Source organism: Heterocephalus glaber, unplaced genomic scaffold (genome assembly GCF_053883595.1).
Source record: "Heterocephalus glaber isolate CG9 unplaced genomic scaffold, H.glaber_assembly_v1.0 deba00000937, whole genome shotgun sequence".
Classification (NCBI taxonomy): Eukaryota; Metazoa; Chordata; class Mammalia; order Rodentia; family Bathyergidae; genus Heterocephalus; species Heterocephalus glaber.
This window is the reverse complement of record NW_028258173.1, coordinates 1,033,983-1,052,217: the sequence shown is the minus strand read 5'-3', so window position 1 is coordinate 1,052,217 and position 18,235 is coordinate 1,033,983. Positions and strand designations below refer to the sequence as shown.

Below are 18,235 nucleotides of genomic sequence, written 5' to 3'. Positions count from 1 at the left end.
GGCGCTGTGCCACTGAGCTAAATCCCCAGCCCTATTAATTTTTTTTGTTGTTGTTGCCGGGGATCAAACTCAGGACCTTGTGCTTGTGAGGCAGGTGCTGGAACCACTGAGCTAAATCCCTGGCCCCCTATTAATTATTTTAAGATAGAATTTCTCCAAACTGCCCAAGCTGGTCTTGAATTTGTGATCCTTCTGGCTCAGCCTCCTGAGTAGCTGGGAGTACAGGTGTGCACCACCATGCCTGGCACATAGCTAATAGGAGATCTCCTTCCCCTTTCTTCCCTGATGCTGTTGGTCCAATCTAGGGCCTTGTGTATGTTAGGCAGGTGCTCTAGCACTGAGCTATATCTCTACCTTCTCCCAGCTCTTTTAAAATTTTATTTTGAAAAAAAAATTAAAAATGAAATTTTACTGGGCTGGGGATTTAGCTCAGTGGTTTTGCCACCTGCTGCGCAAGCGCAAGGACCCAAGTTCGATCCCCGGTACCAAAAAAAAAAAATTTTGAAACAGGGTGTCACTAAGTTGCCCATGCAGGCCTTGGATTTGTGATCCTCCTGCCTCAGCCTCCTGAGTAGCTGGGATTGGAGGTGTTTTCCACCACACCCAGCTGGATTCATTATTATTAACTCAGGTCCACATTTATTCACTTTTCCTGTTTTTGTCTGATGTCCTCTTTTTGCTCCAGTGTTCCACACCGGCTCCCACATGACCTTTAGTTTTCTGTCTCCTCGGGCTCCTCTTGGCTGGGCGTTTCTGGGAACCCCTTATCTTTGGTGACCGGTGGATTCGTGGATATTTTTCTCAGGAGCAGACTGGGGCGTGGGGAGGAGGTCGGAGGTGACTTGTCCTCCAGTCCTGTCCCATCAGGGGCCCTGTCCTACAGTGACACCTCACTGTTGGCGTTGGCTTGATCACCTGGCCAGGTAGAGCTGCCGGGTTCTCACTGAGCTGTCACCTCGCCTCTCCTTCCAGTGCTCTCCGGAAAGGTGTCACTGAGCGAGGAGTGGGGTCCCTCTAGTCCAGGGCAGAGCATTGAAGTAAATTCTGTGCTATTCTTCTGCCCTATTCATGTATTTATTTATTCAATTATTTATTTATTATACGATACTGGGAAGTGAACCCAGGGCCTTTGAACTGAGCTATATCCACAGCCCTTTTTAATTTTTTTATTTTGAGACAGGGTCTCTCTCTAGGTTGTCAGGTTGCCCAGCCTGGGCTCAAACTTGGGACCCTCCTGCCTCAGCCTCCCAGAGTGCTGGGGTGCACCACACCTGGCTTATTCAGTTCTTTATAACAGTACCAACTTGTGGACAGTGCACAGCAGCACTGTTGTCCTGCGGCTCCTCATGTTCCAGCCTTGGCTCCTGGGGGCTCGTTCAGTCATCCCCAGGTCCCCTCACCCCACAGTGTGGGGTGTGCTGTCCAGGCCCAACCTGTGTGTTTTCTGGCAGCAATACTGCTGATACTGTTGTCTAGGCTGGCTTTGAACTTGTGACTCTCCTGCCTCCGCCTCCTGTGGGTTGGGGTTACAGGCATGCATCACTGTACTCGGTCCAAAGAGGCAATTCTTGGTAGCTCCTAGAGAGCCTGCAAAGGCCACTAACACCTGACATGATGCAAATGGCAAGTTTTACAAAACACTTTGCATTTTCTCCCCCTTACTGTTCTCCAGGAATTCCACATCTCCGGCCATGTATTATTTTCTTCTAGTCCTTCTGATTAACACTTCCACTACACGGGTCTTTCTTCGGTGGTTGTGGAGCATCTTGCCTCCATTCAAGCACTGAGAAACAGCAACGGATAAAGGAGACTAAAATCTTTGTCTCATCAGGTATGCCAGTGCATGCCTGTACTCCCAGCACCTTGGGAGGCTGAGGCAGGGAGATTACAAATTCAAGCCCAGCCTGGGCAGTTTAGATAGATCCTGTCTTATCAGGAGCCACTTCTCTGGACGCCCCTCTGCCACACCCCCTCCCTTGGAGCCACCCAACTAAGGATTGAAACCTTTACAAACGGTGAGCCAGAATAAACCCCTCCTCCTTTAACTTGTGGGTGCTGGGTACTGTGCCTCAGTGGCAAGAAAGGAACTAAACAGGGGGCCACCTTTTGTGAGGGTCACAAAGGCCACACTGAAAGGTGACAACTGGGGTGGAGTGAGGACTGAGCCCGGGCAGGAGCTGAGATGCGTGTGGGGGTGCAGCGTTCAGGGGCCTGGGTGGTCCGAGTCAGAGAGGGGCAGAGCAGGAACTGGCTCTGCAGGGCCTGCAGGACACTGAGCCGAGGGCGGAGTACGTCCTCTGGGGCCTTGCTGGAGGCTTCCTAGCTACTCTTTTCAGTACAGAGTAGAAATGAGTACTGGTGGGGATTTAGCTCAGTGGTGCTGCGCCTGCCTCGGAAGCACAAGGACTGGAGTTTGATCCCTGGTACCACAAAAAAAAGAAAAAAAAAAAGAAATGTGCATTCAGTGTTGACACGGGATTCAAGCTCGACGTTTCAGATCACCAGACAACAAAGGTTCTCTTGGCTTTGGCTGTCACTTGTAGAAAAGAGGAGGGAGAGGTTTTAGATAGATGTCCTGAGCATTGTCGCACCGATAGGGATCATATATGATGTAGAAGATGGAAGTGACTAACATTTCTTTTCTTTTTTTCTTTTTTTTTTTTTTGGTGCCAGGGATCGAAGTCAGGACCTTGCACTTGTAAGGCAGGCATGGTGCCACTGAGCTAAATCCCCAGCCCCAGTGACTAACATTTCTAGAAAAGTTGAGAGGTCCATTGTGGCTTCACCAAATGTGCTGGTTGGAGGCTGGCACCCAGGGCACCTCCTTCCTCTGTCCTTGTCATATCCTGGGACTCATTTTGTTCCTGATCCCAGAAGGAAGTCACAGTACCAACCCTCCACCAGGCCTAAGGTGAACTATGCCTTTTTCCTGGTTTGCCACCAAGGCAGAAAGAAAGAGTCTATTCATCTGGAGAATCCCAATGGGTCTAACCCACAAGTGTCATGTTCAACAAGCCTGGTGCGTCTGGACACAAAAGACTACCCTGGGGATGGCCTTGGCCTCCTTCAGGTGGTGTAGCAGTCCCCATAATTATGCCCAAGTCACAGCTCGAGACCTTCCTCTGGGTACCAAGGAGCTGGCCTCCGGCCAGCACCTCCCTGCACCGCCCACCTCTGCTGCAGCCCAGCAGCTCTCCCTTCAGCAAAGTCACCCCAGGGGAGGGGGGCGCCCTGGCCTCTTTCCTGTCCCCTCTCCCACCTGGGCCATTCCTTGTGGGGAGCACTGTCCGAGGCCCTTCCAGGACTGGCTCTTGGGACCAGAGGACCAGACTGCTCCCCTGGGCCCACAGCTCCCTGCTCCAGTACCCTTCTTTCATCTCCAGCCTGCAGTCATCATGTCCCTGACGCTGCTGTCTCCTTTGGCTGAGGGACTCCAGGGATGTGTGCGGGAGGCTGTGTAGGAGTGGTCCACAGGGGGCCCTGATGGGCCAAATGGGCATTGGTGAGGAGGGTCCCAGACAGGCACCCTGAGGCCACCCCACTCAGCTCCTGCTCCAGCTTTCTCAGGCTCGGGAGGCCCTGAATCCTTGGCATAATCAGACCCCAGGACCTGCACCCCTTCCTGCTGGGGGTGGAGGGGATGGGCTCTCCATGTTTCTCCCCTCTCCAGGAGCTGAGCTGAAGGTCCCTGATGTCCATGGCTGGACATGCAGTGTGGCGCTCAGGCTGACCTCAGGCTGACTGGTCACAGGGCCTCTCTGAACCTCAGTCTCTTCAACTGTAAGGTGAAGATTTACAAAATCCACCTCATGGTGAGACCAGAGGGAATCAGCACCCGGATCTGTGAAGAATGCATCGCTCAGAAGATTGGACCCATAGTGCCCAAGGTCAGTGTGGGCCCAGGTCTGGCCTTTGCCCCAGAAACCCCATGCTGAGGTTAATGTCACCCACATGCTCGGCTGCACACAAAGTGAGGTCAACACGAGCCCATCCCTGTGCAGCCTGGGGACCTGATGCTCGTGTAAACCACAAAGCCTGTTCCAATGGCAGCTCTGCTGTGTGTACACCAAGACAGCATTAGACAGGTGTGTGTGTGTGTGTGTGTGCGTGCGCGTGTGGTTACTAGGATGTGTGTAAAATACCTGGAAATAGTCACAAGAATCCAGCATCTCTTGGAAATAGCTAGTTTGGAAGGGGGCATTCTCACTGTCACGTTTGCACCATCCAATTTTTTAAAAAATGTTATTAGAGGGGCCGGGGATTTAGCTCAGTGGTCCCACCGCCTGCCTTGCAAGCTCAAGAACCCGAGTTCAATCCCTGGTACCAAAAAAAAATTAAAAAAATTAAAAATGTTATTAGAGACAGAGTCACTATCTCATCAAGTTGCCCAGACTGGGCTCCAACTTGGCATCTTCCTGCTTCAGCCTCCCAGAGTGCTGGGATTCCCGGTGTGTGTCACCACACCCGGGTACATCATTCCTATTTGAACTATATATATGAATAACCTAGTAAAAATAAATAAATGCAAACTTAAGAAGCTGATAGCTGGGTGGGGAGTGTATTCCTGTAATGATGGGAGTTTTGAAACCACAACACTGTTGATATTCCAAACACCACTGAGTTGTTCACTGTGAGGTGGCTCATAGTATTTTTTTTTTTTACCAAATTTCAATTCAATAAGAAAACAAAAAGCAACATAAACTGCTGCCCTGGGAAGTGGGTATTCAGTGAGCACATGCACACAGCCTTGGGGTGGGGTGAGGGCCCTGAACATGCAGCAGGGGTCAGAGTGAGGTCTCCATCCCCCCTCAGGTCCCCTGCTGCCCTGTGGGGAGCTACAAAGTGACCAGAACAGCCTTTCAAATAAACAGATCGCAGGGTGGCTTCTTTTGTTGTCTTCTTTCATTATTTAAAAAAAATATGTTATAAAACAGTATCATTCATCATATATTTCTTATTTTCCTTTTTAAAAAAATTAAAGTAATAAAAAAGTTACTTTATAAAATAATACAAAAGAGCATGATGACTGGGGCTGGGCAGGCCCTGTCTGAGCTGCTGGGCAGGTATCTGAGCTTGGCTCCCGGTTCTCTCTCCATGGTGGCAGCTGGGGCTGGGCAGGGTCCCCAGGCTTACAGAGGCTAAGGGTGGGTCACCCTCTCTGGCTGGGTCTGCTGAAGGTGGCAGGGGAGGAACAGGCAGGCTGCCAGGGGTGGCTGGGGGGGCACTGAGGCAGCAGGTGCCTGGTCAGCCAGGGGTGGGTTCTCCTCCAGGCAGCCTCCCTAGCTCCCACTGCTCAGCATCCCGAGCAACTTGCTGGGCTCCAGTCCCTGCTGTTGGGCCACTGTCTGCACATCGAAGCCCATGTGCATGAGGAACTGGGCCACGTTCATCTCCTGCCCAGTGAACTGGTCCCGAATGGTGGGACATGAGGGGTTACAGTGGGGCCAGGGGCAGCTGTCCACCAGGTGGATGGGGCAGCCCTTCAGGGGAGTTTTGCTGGCCTTGTGGCTATCATGGAGGCTTCTGTCCCAGCAGTGCAGTGCTCGAGGCAGTGAGGTCCCCTTCACCTGGACATCTGTCCAGTGGCTGCAGACACAGATGTGGGGGCTGCGTGGGGGAGGGGCTTCACAACTGCTGTTGGGGGCTGTGCTTTAATTGTGGCCATGCGGACTGCTGTACACTAAATGGTTTCAGAAGCCCCAGAAGGAATCTCTTTAGGTAGAACCAGGAGGGGCTGGTGGGAGGGCAAGTGTGAGTTTGGGGGTGACTACGGGACGTCTAGAATTAGTGCTGAGGACACAAGCTGGACTGGGCTGGGTCACTGACCTCCGGATGATGATCTCGTGGGACAGGCAGGCGGGTGCAAAGCTGGCCCTGGTGGGAAGAAGAGTGGCCTGAGCCTCTCAACCCCCAGCCCCTCTACTCCAGCCTGCTCCCCAGGCCTGTTCTCTGCCGGGTGACCACCACCTGCCCGACAGTGTAGCCAGCTAGCTGCTCCCTGCCGGGAGCCTGGTGCCCACCAGCCAGCATACTCCCCAAAACCCTTGCCCTTTGTGGCTCCAAATCCTGCTCAGAGTCCACCTCGTTCAGCTGGACCCTGCTGGGCAGTGGCAAGAGACTGTCCTGGACAGACAGAGCTGTACTTTGAGACCTCTATTTGTAAATCAAGCGCTTACTGCAGATCTGGAAGGGCTGAGTGAGCCCCCTGGAGTGGGGTCCCCGCACACTCACGGCACGTCCTTGAGCGTGCTGCGCAGCTCGCGGCCCAGGTTCTGGATGTACAGCCACTGTCCCTCCTGGACCGGCTGTCCTGTGAGGTGCACGTTGTCCACGGTCAGCTGGGCCTCATCAAACAGCCACTGCACCACGAACACTGGGCCTGGGGGGACATGGCTCAGCTTGGCTTGCCATGGGACTAGAGTCCTTGCCAGCTCCAGTCACAGGCCAGCTGGGCTCAACAGGGCTACCATCACCCTGGGTCCTCTGTGTGTGTGTGGAAGGAATATTGGGAACTGAACCCAGGGCCTCACTCATGCCAGCCAAGCACTCTACCACTGAACTGTACTTCTAGTCCTCCTTCCTTCTTTAAAATATACTTTCCGCCAGGCTTGGTGGCACACACCTGTAATCCCAGCACTTGGGAGGCTAAGGCAGGAAGATCACCAGAGTTCAAGGCCGGCTAGGACTACATAGTGAGTTCAAGGGCAGCCTGAACTACATAGTGAAACCCTGTCTCAAACAACAACAACAAAAAAAAGGGGCTGGAGATTAAGCTCAGTGGTTTCACCACCTGCTGCATAAGCGCAAGGACCCGAGTTCAATCCCAGGTACCAAAAAACACACAAAACAAAACAAAACAAAAAAATAGAATGAACTTTTCTTTGAATAAAGACCCTTTTTTGTTTGTGTTACTGGGGATTGAACCTAAGACCTTTACACTGAGCTAAATCCCCAGTTCGCTCTCTCTTTATTCTGAGACAGGGTCTCACCAAGTCCCCAGATTGCCTGGGGAGGGCTCAAACTTGCCTCAGCTTCCCTGAGTGCTGGGACTGCAGGTGTGTGCCAATGGATCTGGCTGAAGGACCCCTGATGACTGGCCACCACCTCAGCCTGGCCAAAGTTTGGTGATGCTCTCCCTTTGATGGGACCTCATTAATCTTGAGTGTGGGGTTTGGACAGTACCTGCAGAGCCCCACAGCACAGACAGGCAGCGTGGGGATTCAGCTTCAAAGCCTATCTGCAGGCACCAGTGTAGACAGGTGACCAACTGTCCTGATTTCTCTAGGACTGAGGGTTTCAGTGCTAAAATCAGGGTAGAAGGAGGCAAAGAGGGGCGACTGGTATAGATGCGGCGACCTCCCTGAGGCAGGGCAGCAGGTTCCAGCCTGCTTCTAAGGATGGATTTGCAGGAAAGGTGTAGCGAGCCTGGACAGCCCACTGTGGCCCAAGTGCCCCATGGAGCCAGCCACTCACAGCGCAGAGTCGGGTAGACTTTGTAGCCCAAGAAGCAGTTCCACTCCTCGCCCTCCTTGAACTGGCTTCGACAGCGCTCTGGGACTATGCCATTCCAGTACCTGGAGCCAGAGCTTCGGGTCAGCCTGGAACTCCTCCCCAGGGACACCACCCAAGCCCTCTGCATGGGAGGGTCCTGGAGTCCCACCTGATGCCTCGGCGGATGGCCTCTGTGGGTGCACATGTGACGGTATCCATGCAGTCCGTGCGGCGGTACTGCTTGTTGTCCAGGAACCAGCCTGAGTCGGCCAGGCCCCGCACCTGGATGGCTGGGTAGCCTAGTTCCTCCAGCTGCTCAGCCACACGGTCCACATTCAGCAGCACCCCAGTACCCCCAGCACTGCAGGGAAGGCCACGCTGAGCCAGCTGGCTAGGAGGGTGCTTGCCACTCACCCCTGGGCCTGCTCAGATCCCAGCTCAGGCCCTGAGGAGGGGTAGAGATCCTAATGCCTCTAAAGTGTTGAGCATTTCATAGGCCTCTAGGAGGCCTGGAGGCCAAGGAGGCTGGTGAGCTCCGAACACTGGTCTGGATCTACGGCTGGCAGGACGGGGTTCTCTTTCATGCAAGGACCTGAGCTCTCCCTTCTCCCCTTCCCTTCCCCTCTCTCTGCCTCAGTTTCCTTATCTGAAAATGAAGGTCATCTGTGTGCCCTACAGGCCTACTGGGATAGTGACTGACCAACAGGTGTGACTCTGGCCTAGAAGGACTTGGGGCCTGGAGAAGGGCATCAGCCCACTGTTGACACCTTGTCTACCACCGTGGTCACTCCCTACAGCCTAATAGCCTTGGAATTCCCAGTGATAGAGCACTCTGAGGCCAAACCTCCATGAGGCCCCTAAAAATGCATGTTCTCTGGCTCTAGCTTCTGGCCACCATGTACACCAAGGCATGGCAAAGCCAGAGCCACCAGGCTTCTGTGAGGCCAGAGCACGGGACCCTGGGGCTCTCCTTGACTTCCCATCCCCACTCCTGCCCAGCGTCCCCCAAGGGCTCCCCTTCCTCCCCTCCTGCAGCAGCACCCCCTGCCCACCTGCTCCCAGCCAGCAGCAGCACCTTGGCCCCGCTCAATCCTCGGCCCAGGAGCTCCTGCACCACTTCTTGGATGATGAGGGCACCCATGAACGCATACTCATCTGCCCGGAGAAGGGGGCTTCAGGTGGGGCCCAGGCAGAGAGAAGGCTCCCTACCCTAGGCTGGGAGGTGAAACGTTCTGGGGTCTTCCTGGGAATGGGGTGGGGGCTGGGCAGGTTCAAGGGCAGTGGGTCCAGGGCAGGAGGCCCTGCTGGAGGCAATCCCCCAAGCGGGACCACTCAGGAGTGGGGGTTCTGCAGGGGCCAGGCCAGTCACAGACAAGGTGGTGACCTGGACAAGCTGCCTGGGGCTTGAGAAAGTCTGCATCTTTTCAGAACCCCATCATCCTGCTCTGCCATGCGGGAGCCAGGGACTCACTCTTCTCAGACTTGGAGGAAGCCCCACTCCAAACGTCGCTGGAGCAGTAGGGAATGAAGCTGCAAAGCCAGAACATGTGAGCTCGCTGTGGCCCTCTGCAGCCCAGAGGCTCCAGGAAAGGCCCTGAGACAGAACTGCTAGGCAGGCCACCTCCCAGGAAGGACAACCTCCGACCCCCAGGAAAGATCCCCCAGGCCAGGACCCTGCCAAGGATCACACCCATCGTCCAGGAAAGATAACCCGGAAGGACCACATCCACCCTCCAGGAAGGAACCCCAAGGAGGACCAGCTCCCCCAGGACCCCTCAAGAAGGACTATCCCTTAGGATGCCCCCCTGGGAAAACACCCCCAAAGAACCCCCTCCTTTCTCTTACACCATGTTGGCATTCCACCAGTAGGGGTTCTCCTCTGGCTGAGAGGACAGGATCCCCGTGCCTGGGGACACAGAGGTGGGTGGGTCTTTCTCCCAGTGGGAGGGAGCTGTGCAGGGATGGGGACTACAGGGAGGTATGAGGGAAGCAGGGCCCTACTTGGCCTCCTGAGGAAGGTGGGTGGTGCTGGAGGACTGAGCCACGGTTGCCAGGGAAGGGGGGATGGATGGGTTCGGTGACGCCAGAAAGTCATGCCCACCGTGCCCAGCCAGGCTGTGACCCGAGGTGTGACACCCTTGACCTCCCTACCCTATACCAGCTGCTTTGACCTTGGGGAGATGACCTGAGGCCACTGTCAGCACAATACAGCTAGTTTGGGGATGTTAAGGAGAGGGTTACCATTCCCTGGCCTTAGGGAACTAACTCAGCGCTGGTCTGGGGAAGGTGCACCCGGTGGGAGTGGGGCCTCCCCATCCTTCTTGCGGACCTCACTGTGGCAGAGTGCCCAGCCTTGCCCCTCCGCCTGGAAGATCCTTAAACACTCACCTGTGCGAGTCTGGGGCCAGTCTTTGGAGCTCATGAGACGCCGCATGGTGTCGTATCTGGAGTCACAGTTCTCCCGGCTGAAGCAGTACCAGCCCCCTGCAGGTACAATCGTCCCAACAGAGCTGAGGTTCCATGAACCCCGTCCCCATCCCGGGGCTCCGCTCCTGGCACGTACCTTCTAGAAAGAGTAGCCACCGCCGGCTACCCTTGGACTCCTTCAGGTAGTAGCTGCAGGGACGCGAACCAGAGGGTCAGCCGCTTCGAAGGGCGTGGCTAGCCCCCCCCCCCCCCCGCTCCCCGCCGCCTTCACCCCTCCACCCCAAGGAAAGGGTCAATCCACCTGTTGCCCGGGGTTGCGCGACGGCCACACGGGGGCACCAGTGGCCAGGCGCACACAGAGCGTTGGAGCCGGGAGGCCGTCCCGGGAGGTGGCGCTCGCGCGACTGGGAAGGGGCACGAGGGTAGTGTGGTCTGTGGAAAATCCCCACGGCCTGCCCGGCGCGGGACCCGCTGTGACCCGGCGCCCGCGGCGGGCGGGGGTGGGGGGCGCCCCTGGGCGCACAGTGGCACTTGGAGAGGAGCGCCCGCTCTGGAAGCCTGTGTGTGGGCGAGGGCAGCGAGACGTGCCAGGCGGCGTGGGGGCGCGGGCGCCACCGAGGCGGGGTCTCAGCCTTCCACGCGAGGTCAGCCCTGACGATGACCCAATGAGCGCATGGGCGCCCCGATCCCTTCCCAACCCCTGGCCTCACATCTTTCCTTCACTTGGGGCTAGGGAGTGAGGATGAATCCCGACCCCTGGGTCCTTCAGCCCACCCGCGCCTCCTCCTTGCCCCTCTGTTCCGCAATGGGATTCCACCGCAGTCAGCTGGGGTGGGAGTGAGGAGCAGCAGGGCTCTCCTCACACACCCCCGCCCCGTGTCGCCTCTTCGTTTTGAACCTGAGCCACTCACGAAGAAAGTGGAGAGAGGGGCTGTGCACGGTGGCCAAGGGGTCAGTGCCTGCGCTGGTCGGGGACCAGGTCTTCACGCGCTCCCCCCACCCCGATTCTGAGCGCGGCAGTCCTCAGCCGGCCTTCCCAGGATCAGGGCCCGGTGCCCGACGGGAACCTTTCGCCGAGGCGAGCGCTCCCCCCCCCCCCGACAGCACGGAGGGGCCGGCGCAGAGTCCCCGCGTACGCGCGCGCGCGGGGGGGGGGGTGGCCGGGACGGAGACGCGGCGACGAGGCGGCGGTCCTGCGGGATCCTGGAGGGTGGCCCTTACCCGGCCGGGCTGCCATCGTTGCAGGTCACCGACGTGTTAAGCAGGAGGTGCAGGCGCAGGTCCTCGTTGAGGTGCTGTGCCGAGCAGGGGTACAGAGACTGTGCCAGGCTCTTGACCTGCGCCATGAAGCTGTCCATATTGCCCTCCACGGCCGTGAAGTCTAGCGGGAAGCTCTCCACCGGCTGCCCAGTGCCGGGCGCGGCCTCGGTCCGCTGCGGCGGCAGTGGGGCCGGCGGCGGCGGGGCCGCTTGCTGGCCTCTGCGCCGCCAGGTCTTCCTGCCCTCGCCGCCGCCGGCCCAGTGCAGGAGGCCCAGAAGGAGAAGCACGCGCACTCCTCGGCCCATGGCTGCTCCACTCCGGCCGGCGGCCACCTGCGGAGAGCGGCGGCCTTCAGGCAGAGGCTGGGGGCGCAGGCGCTGTTTTCCCGCCCCCCTCCCGCGCTCCGGGCCTGGCGGGGCGGCGTGGGCTCTCGGCGTCGAAGCTCTCGGGCGGGCCAGGCACCGTCGGCTCCGCAGCTCCGGCCGCGCGGGGTCTGGGTGCGCTGGCGCCGGCCCGCGCCAATGAGCGGCGGGGCCGGGCTGGGCGTAGCTCTCGGGGGCCGAGGCGGCCCGGGTGCCCGCGCGTTAGATGTGCCGCCGCCTGGGCTCGGCGAGGGGGAGGGGGCCGTGCTCGAGCTCCTCTTGGCGGAGGCATCGCCCTTTCTTCCCAAACCGCAGGCCTGACGGAGGGGCCTGGACTCTCCCGTCGCGGCCGCGGGAGGCGCTCCCGGCCGGCTCCGTGGGGGGCAGCGCGGCCCGGCAGCTCGGATCTCAGAGGCCAGCCGGGTGCCTTGGTCCCTGCCCAGGGAGCGGCCGCGGCCGGGGGCGGCGAGGCCTTTCTGCGCCGCCCGACGGGCCGGGGCAGGGCTGCAGGACGGGAGCGCGCACCTGGAACCCCGCGTTGTCCCGCCGCTGCCCAGACCCGGCACCGCGGTGGACAAGCCGTCTCTGACCCCCGTTCCCGCGCCACGATCCTCCCCGAACCCGGCGCTCACCGCGGCCAGTGCGCGCGGCCCGGCGGCCGGGCTCCTCGGTGTCTCCCGCGCGGCGTCCCCCCTGGCACGCCCGGAGCGGCTCGCTCCCCCTCTGGCGCTGGCGCGGAGCCGCTCGGGACTTTTATCCAGCGGGGCCCCCGGGATCAAAGCGGCGGCGGACACAGGGCTCCGCGCCGAGGGGCCTCCAGGAGGAGCGGACAGGTGTGGCGCGAGGCCCCGCTCCCTCGGCGACTTGCAGGAGGGACCTGGCGCCTCAATCGGTGCCGTGGCAGAGTGACCCTATCCAGCGCCTTAGCGGGTGATTCTGGGCAGCTCTTGGTGGCACTGACTTACCAAGGTCGGACGGCAGCGGCAGCGGCGTAAGGTCCTGGTCTCTCCGGGCAAGCACCCTGGCTGCCGCACCTCCAGAGAATCCCCAGAACCTCTCCCTCCCCCAGCCACCCCTGAGGGAAGAGGACTGAAGATTGGAACAACTGTGCACTGGGTGACCTCCTGGCAACCTAGAGAATCTGCCCAGTAAGGTCACCTTCTCTTCCCTGTTACAGCTCAGAGTTTAAGTTACTGGGGGGCAGAATGAAATTCCTCTCAGAAATGAAATTAGATGCCAGGTGTGACAACACCAGGCCTATGGAAGCCGAGGCAGGAGGATTGCCTGCTTTGAGGCTACATAATGAGTTGAAAGCCAGCCTTAACTACATAGTAAGACTCTATCACAAACAAACAAAAAAAAGTCAGGGGAGGGGATGGATGTTTGCTCAGGGAGTGGTGGTGGGCAATCACAGCAAGAAGAGGTGTATGCTGCGTTTACCCATGGTGCCACCACCTGGCAGTGCCACCCACCCCTTTTTGCTTTACACTGCCACCTGCAGCCTGTTCTTTCCACAGACAGGAGACAGTCCTGTCTTTAGGGACGGGCAGGGTTTCCAGATCCCACCTCCAAAATCAGCACAGCAGGAGCCTTCCTCTCCTGGGAGGCACTGCCGCACCTCCTGGTGGGGGCTCAGAGGCTGCCTGGTGATGGCAGCAGGCAGCACGCTGTCCTGGTGAGGACCTGGGGGAAGAAACATCCTGTACATTCCGCAGGCTGCTGCCTGCTCTGGCAAACAGTCAGAGGTCAAAGGGGACCCTCGAGAACTGTCGTGCTGTGGACATGAGGGGTGCAACGTGTCCGGGGTAAACTGCAAAGCCCAAGATCAGGCCAAGAGAGGTCTGGGAGGTCAGCTGACCTCACCACATTCATGAAGGCAGAGAAGAGGCACACAGGTGCACTCACAGACATCCGGGGGCAAATGGATGCTCATTTCCCAGATGAGAACTGAGTTCAGAGAGACTAGCAGAAGGGCTGACACCTGGATGTAGCTCAGCTCATTCAGAAATCTATGCTTGCTGTCCCTCTCTTGTTGGGTCAGTTTAAAGTCCATGCATTCTGTGACTGGCAAAAGCAGTAGCTTCATCATCTCGAGATGTCCTCCCAGCCACCCCTGCAGCAAATGCTGACTTGGGTGGTCTCCAGCATTGGACAACCACCTGGCCCAGGACCCTTCTGTTCTAGGAACCTGCTGTTCCACGTTCCGGCAGAGAAATGCTAACTTCCAGCTGGGTGTCATGGCTGGGTGCCGGCCTGTGCTGCACACTGACCTGGCTCTGAGCCATTTCCTGGCAAGGAGATCCTGGGCAAGGTCCATGACCTCTGAGTGCCTCTGTTTCCTCTTCTTCAAAGCCAGGCAATAACTGTACCTCTTCCGGATGGTTGTTGTGGGATTATGGGAGCCCATGCGTGAAAGTGCACAGCAGGGTGGCGGTTATGATTGCCAGCGAGGTCCCAGAACAAGAGAAGAACATGCATATTGTATTCCCTGGCACTTGCTGTAGTGCAATTTAGCCTGCACATTGAACCACAATGAATTTGTGTTTTGGTTTATTCCAAACTAGTAGCAGAAGCAGAGGGGCTTGAACCCAGCCTTCCCCAGAGCTTCTCTGTTCCCTGTCTCAGTCTTCCAAGTCCCACTCCCCTTCTCAGGACCTCATGATTGTCCGGGCTGCAACACTCCACTCCCTACCACAGGGCCAGGGATAGGGTCCCCGAGGCTCTGAGGCTGCACAAAACCCTGTCCTCTGCAGCCTCCGACACAGTGGCTGTCCCTCTTCCAAGGCCGGCTCTGGCCTCTGCACTCAGGATGCCCCTACACAGAGTCTGCAGTGCTCTCTCTGGTGGATCTCCTCAGAGGAAGGTTCTTCAAGCCACTGGGGTGCTAGGCCTCTGCTTTCAGGCCACCTACATTGAGACCAGAGGCCACAGTAGCCCTGACAAGTGCACGGAAGGGGACTCAGGACTCACTGGTGCCGGCTCAGCCAACACCTGACACCCAGTGGGATGTCTGTGAGCAAAAACACAGAAGATAACCAGTGCTGGTGAGCATGTGGGAGAATCACAACCCTCGTGCACTGCTGGTGGAGTGTGAAGTGGTGCAGCTGCTGGGAAAGACAATTTGGGGCCCCTCAATAAGTCAAACGCAGCATTATCATGTGGCCTAGCAATTCCATTCTTAGGTATAGACCCGAAAGAATTGAAAACAGGTGTTCAAACAAAAGCTTGTCCATGAATGTTCACAGAAGCACTATTCATGAGAGTCAAAAAGGGGAAACAACTCAAAAGCCCGTCAACAGAATGGGTAAACACAATGTAGTGTATCTCTACAATGGGGTTTGTTCTGGCCATAAGGAGAAAGACATTTTGACACATGCTGCAACATGGACACATCTTAAAAACACTATGCTCAATGCAATAACCTAGTCACCAGAAGGCACATACTGTATGATCCCACTGATGGGAAAAATCCAAAAGAGGCCAATACACAGAGACAGGAACTATATTCGTGGTTGGCAAGGGACAGGGAGGAAGAAGGAATGAGACTCAAGGCCGAGGGGTTGAGCTTTGGGGTGACGAAAATGTTCTAAAAGTAAAGGTACTTATAAGCAAGTGCCACTATGCGTGGTGGAATTGTACACTTTAAAGCAGTTAGTTCTGTGTTTTTCGAGTTGTACTTTAAAAAAGGAGGGCCTGGGATTTTGCTCAGTGGTGCCACCACCTGCCTCGGAAGCGCAAGGTCCTGAGTTCGATCCCTCCCCCTTCCCCCTACCAAAAATAATTAATTAAATAAAATTTAAAAATGAACTGGACATGGTGATGCACAGTTGTAATTCCAGCACTAGGGAGGCTGAAGCAGGAGGATCAACATGAGTTTGAGGCTGGTCTGAAATACAAGTGAGTTCAAGGCCAGCCTAAACCACACAGTGAGACCCTGTGTCAAAAAACGAAAACAAAAACAAAAATACCAATGAGTCAGACTGCTGATGGTGAGTACACAGCACCCAGGAATGAACCAAGCAGCTGGACCAAAGTCTGAGGCCCGGCAAGTGGACTTGACTGGGGATGATAGGCTGGTCTTTCTGGCACTGTGCCCCGAATAGTCAGGGATGGAGCAGTGTGGCCAACACCCGGCTTTCTGTATTTGGGGCATGGATGTACTATGATAGGGGCTCTGAGACTCAGTTCCTCACCTATAAAGCGGGGGCAAGAACAGCACCTGCTTCACTGGGTCATTGTGAGCCCCAGGTGAGGCAGGATGTGGGGGCCTTTGGCTGTCACATTCAGGTCATGAATGTGTGACAGGTGAGCATTACAGCCCCCAGGTACCGTGGTGGGGGGTGCGGTGATACTTTAGGGACCAAGGCAGTCCGAGGTCTCCAGCTCAGGACGCCTGTTGGACCACCTGTGAGGTTTGGAGAGAATGCTCCAAGTCACCTTCCTGCAGCAGCCCCTCAGACTGTGGCTGCTGCACTACACTACTCAGACACTGGGTGTGGAGGTACCCTTCGCTGGCTCAGGTGCCCCTGCCATGGTGGGGTGGGCTGTGCATCCTGCCTCCGGGCTGGCTGGCTTCTCTTTGGGTAGGCTTCAGGTGCTTCTGGTGAGGTTAGAGCCTGTGCCCACCCCGATAAGGGGGCTGGGAAAATGAGAGGCCCATGGGGAGCTCTGTGCTTTCAGAGGAGCACCCCAAGTAGAGAATAGGGGTGCAGGGTGTGGTTTACTGCCTCCCGCTCTGGGGAGGAGGATGGGGGGCCAGGGGTGCACAGGTGAGCAGTGTTCACTGATGGGTTGTGAGCCCTGTTTTAGTGGGCAGAAGCCTAATTCCTGGGAGGAGGAGTCAAGATAGAGCATCTCAGGAAACAAGAGCTAGGCCTCTGTTGGGGTGGCTGCAGGGAGGGCTGGCCCCACAGCTGCTGGGGGAAGGAGGAGGATGGCAAAGAGCTGACAGGAGCTCACAGGTCCCACCTGAGACTCTCTGTGGGATCTGACAGATCAAGGGCCTGGCCAGAGACTGGGCTTCCCGGGGTCAGGATGTGCAGCACCCTGGACCCAGCTCCCTGCCCGAATGTGGGGCTGCTCCCCCATGCCCTGCCTTGAGCTCTGCTCCACAGTCCAGCTGCTGCCTGCCATCTGGGCTACAGCTGTTGTACGCTGGCCTCAGCCACACTGCTCCACACAGCCACCTGGGAAGTTCTGCACCCCAGCTGCTGATCTCTGCTGGTCTCTGAGGCCCAAGTGGGCAGGGAAACTGGGAGGCCACCCCTTTCCCCACGGCCTGGTCCCAGTAGGCTGAGAGCCCACTTCCAGTCTGAGCCCAGGTGGGAGGTTCAAGCCAGGCAATCCAGTTGCAGTCTGAGCCCCCTTCTTGTTTCCCCAAAGTCCCTTTTGCTGTACTCCCCACTCATTCATCAGCAGGAACCCCCTTTCCCCTAAAAGCCCCTCACTGAGGGCTATCTAGTAGGGAGGGTGCAGTGGTGTCACCATGGGTACCATGGCCCAGCCTGGGCAGGGGGAGGGGATAGAGCAGGGTCCTGGGTCAGGCCCACCCATCAAGGACAGCCACTCCTTGGCCTGGTACTGGGGACTGTCCTCTCCTGAGTCCCCCAGCTCAGGCTCCTAGGCCCTTTGCAGGCCTGATCTGGGCAGCCCAGGTCACCTGGTACTCTCCAGAGGAGTCAGAACCTCTTCCCTCCTAGGGGAAGGTCAGAGGAAGTGAATACCTGCACCTCCCCATGGTGAACTGTGGACTAGTTTGACCTTCTAGCCTCAGGTTGTGACCCCTAGGGCTTTGGCAGGACCCCCCACACACTTGGCCCTGCATACAGCACCCCTGGAGCTGAGCCCTGTCCCTGTCCCCCCTCCCTGTGTGGCCAGCTGGAGACCCTGCGGGTGGCTGCCTGACCCTCACTGGCTTGGCTAACAGGAGGGTCAGGGAACTTGGGAATGGCCATTCCAAAGAGGGGGGTCATGGGCATTGGAGGGCCTTTGGTATCTGTGGCAATGGGGCTTCTTGGGGCACCTTGGGAGCGATCACCAGGTGCCCAGGGAGGGCTCCTTGTCCTTCCTGGACAGGTCGGGCCCTGGACACCAGGGGAGGACGGAGAGGCTGCCCCTTGCTCTGGGACGCTCAGCTCAATCCTAAGGAGCTCAGGAGCGGCAGCGGCCGAGCCATCTGTCCAGCTGTTCTCCCCAGGCTCCTGCAGCGAAGGCTACGGCTGCAGCCCCGGGAGGCCAGCCGGCCCTGTGACCTTCTGCCAGCCCTCCCTCCCACCCTGTGATCCGCACGTGGCCTCTGGGGAGGCAGAAACAAACCCTCAGATCTCTCCACCGGGAACCTTTCAGCGCCGGCGCCGGCGACATCAAAGGGGGCGGCGAGGGCGGCGGATGCTTCTCTTAAAGGGCCATGCTACTTTTAATTCGAAGCAGATCCTGGGAGCCGGAGCGAGCCGGAGGGAGGACGCTGGCAGCGAGGAGGAACATAAAGGTGGTGGCCAGGGGCCATCCTGCCCTCCCCAGGGTGCTGCGTTTGCGCCTCAGAGTCTAGTTAAAGCACAGAGGGCAGATGGGGGCCAGAACAGGAGCCAGCCTCGGAGTAGGGCTGTCTTCACACTGTCCTACAGAGGCCTGTCCATCTCTCAGAATACGGGACAGAGGCTCCACAGGGTCCCAGGCCAAGGGGTGGCAGTGCTAAC

General features: G+C 57.7%; 1 protein-coding gene across 2 annotated transcripts; it reads right to left on the bottom strand.

The window, feature by feature from the left end:
• Positions 1–4,934: 4,934 nt before the first annotated feature.
• Notum (notum, palmitoleoyl-protein carboxylesterase) lies at positions 4,935–12,954 on the bottom strand. 2 transcript variants are annotated; one of them, XM_004860993.3, is made up of 12 exons: positions 12,506–12,954; positions 11,140–11,510; positions 10,055–10,107; positions 9,880–9,975; positions 9,337–9,397; positions 8,963–9,021; positions 8,544–8,646; positions 7,661–7,852; positions 7,474–7,574; positions 6,232–6,379; positions 5,827–5,874; positions 4,935–5,586 (listed from the first exon to the last, which is right to left on the bottom strand). In XM_004860993.3, the coding sequence occupies exons 2-12, from the start codon at positions 11,481–11,483 to the stop codon at positions 5,280–5,282; spliced, it is 1,512 nt and encodes a 503-aa protein (XP_004861050.1). In that variant the 5' UTR covers positions 11,484–11,510; positions 12,506–12,954; the 3' UTR covers positions 4,935–5,279. The 2 variants fall into 2 exon arrangements, with proteins under 2 accessions (XP_004861050.1, XP_087064409.1); XM_087208283.1 differs by lacking the exon at positions 12,506–12,954 and adding an exon at positions 12,173–12,250.
• Positions 12,955–18,235: the final 5,281 nt, after the last annotated feature.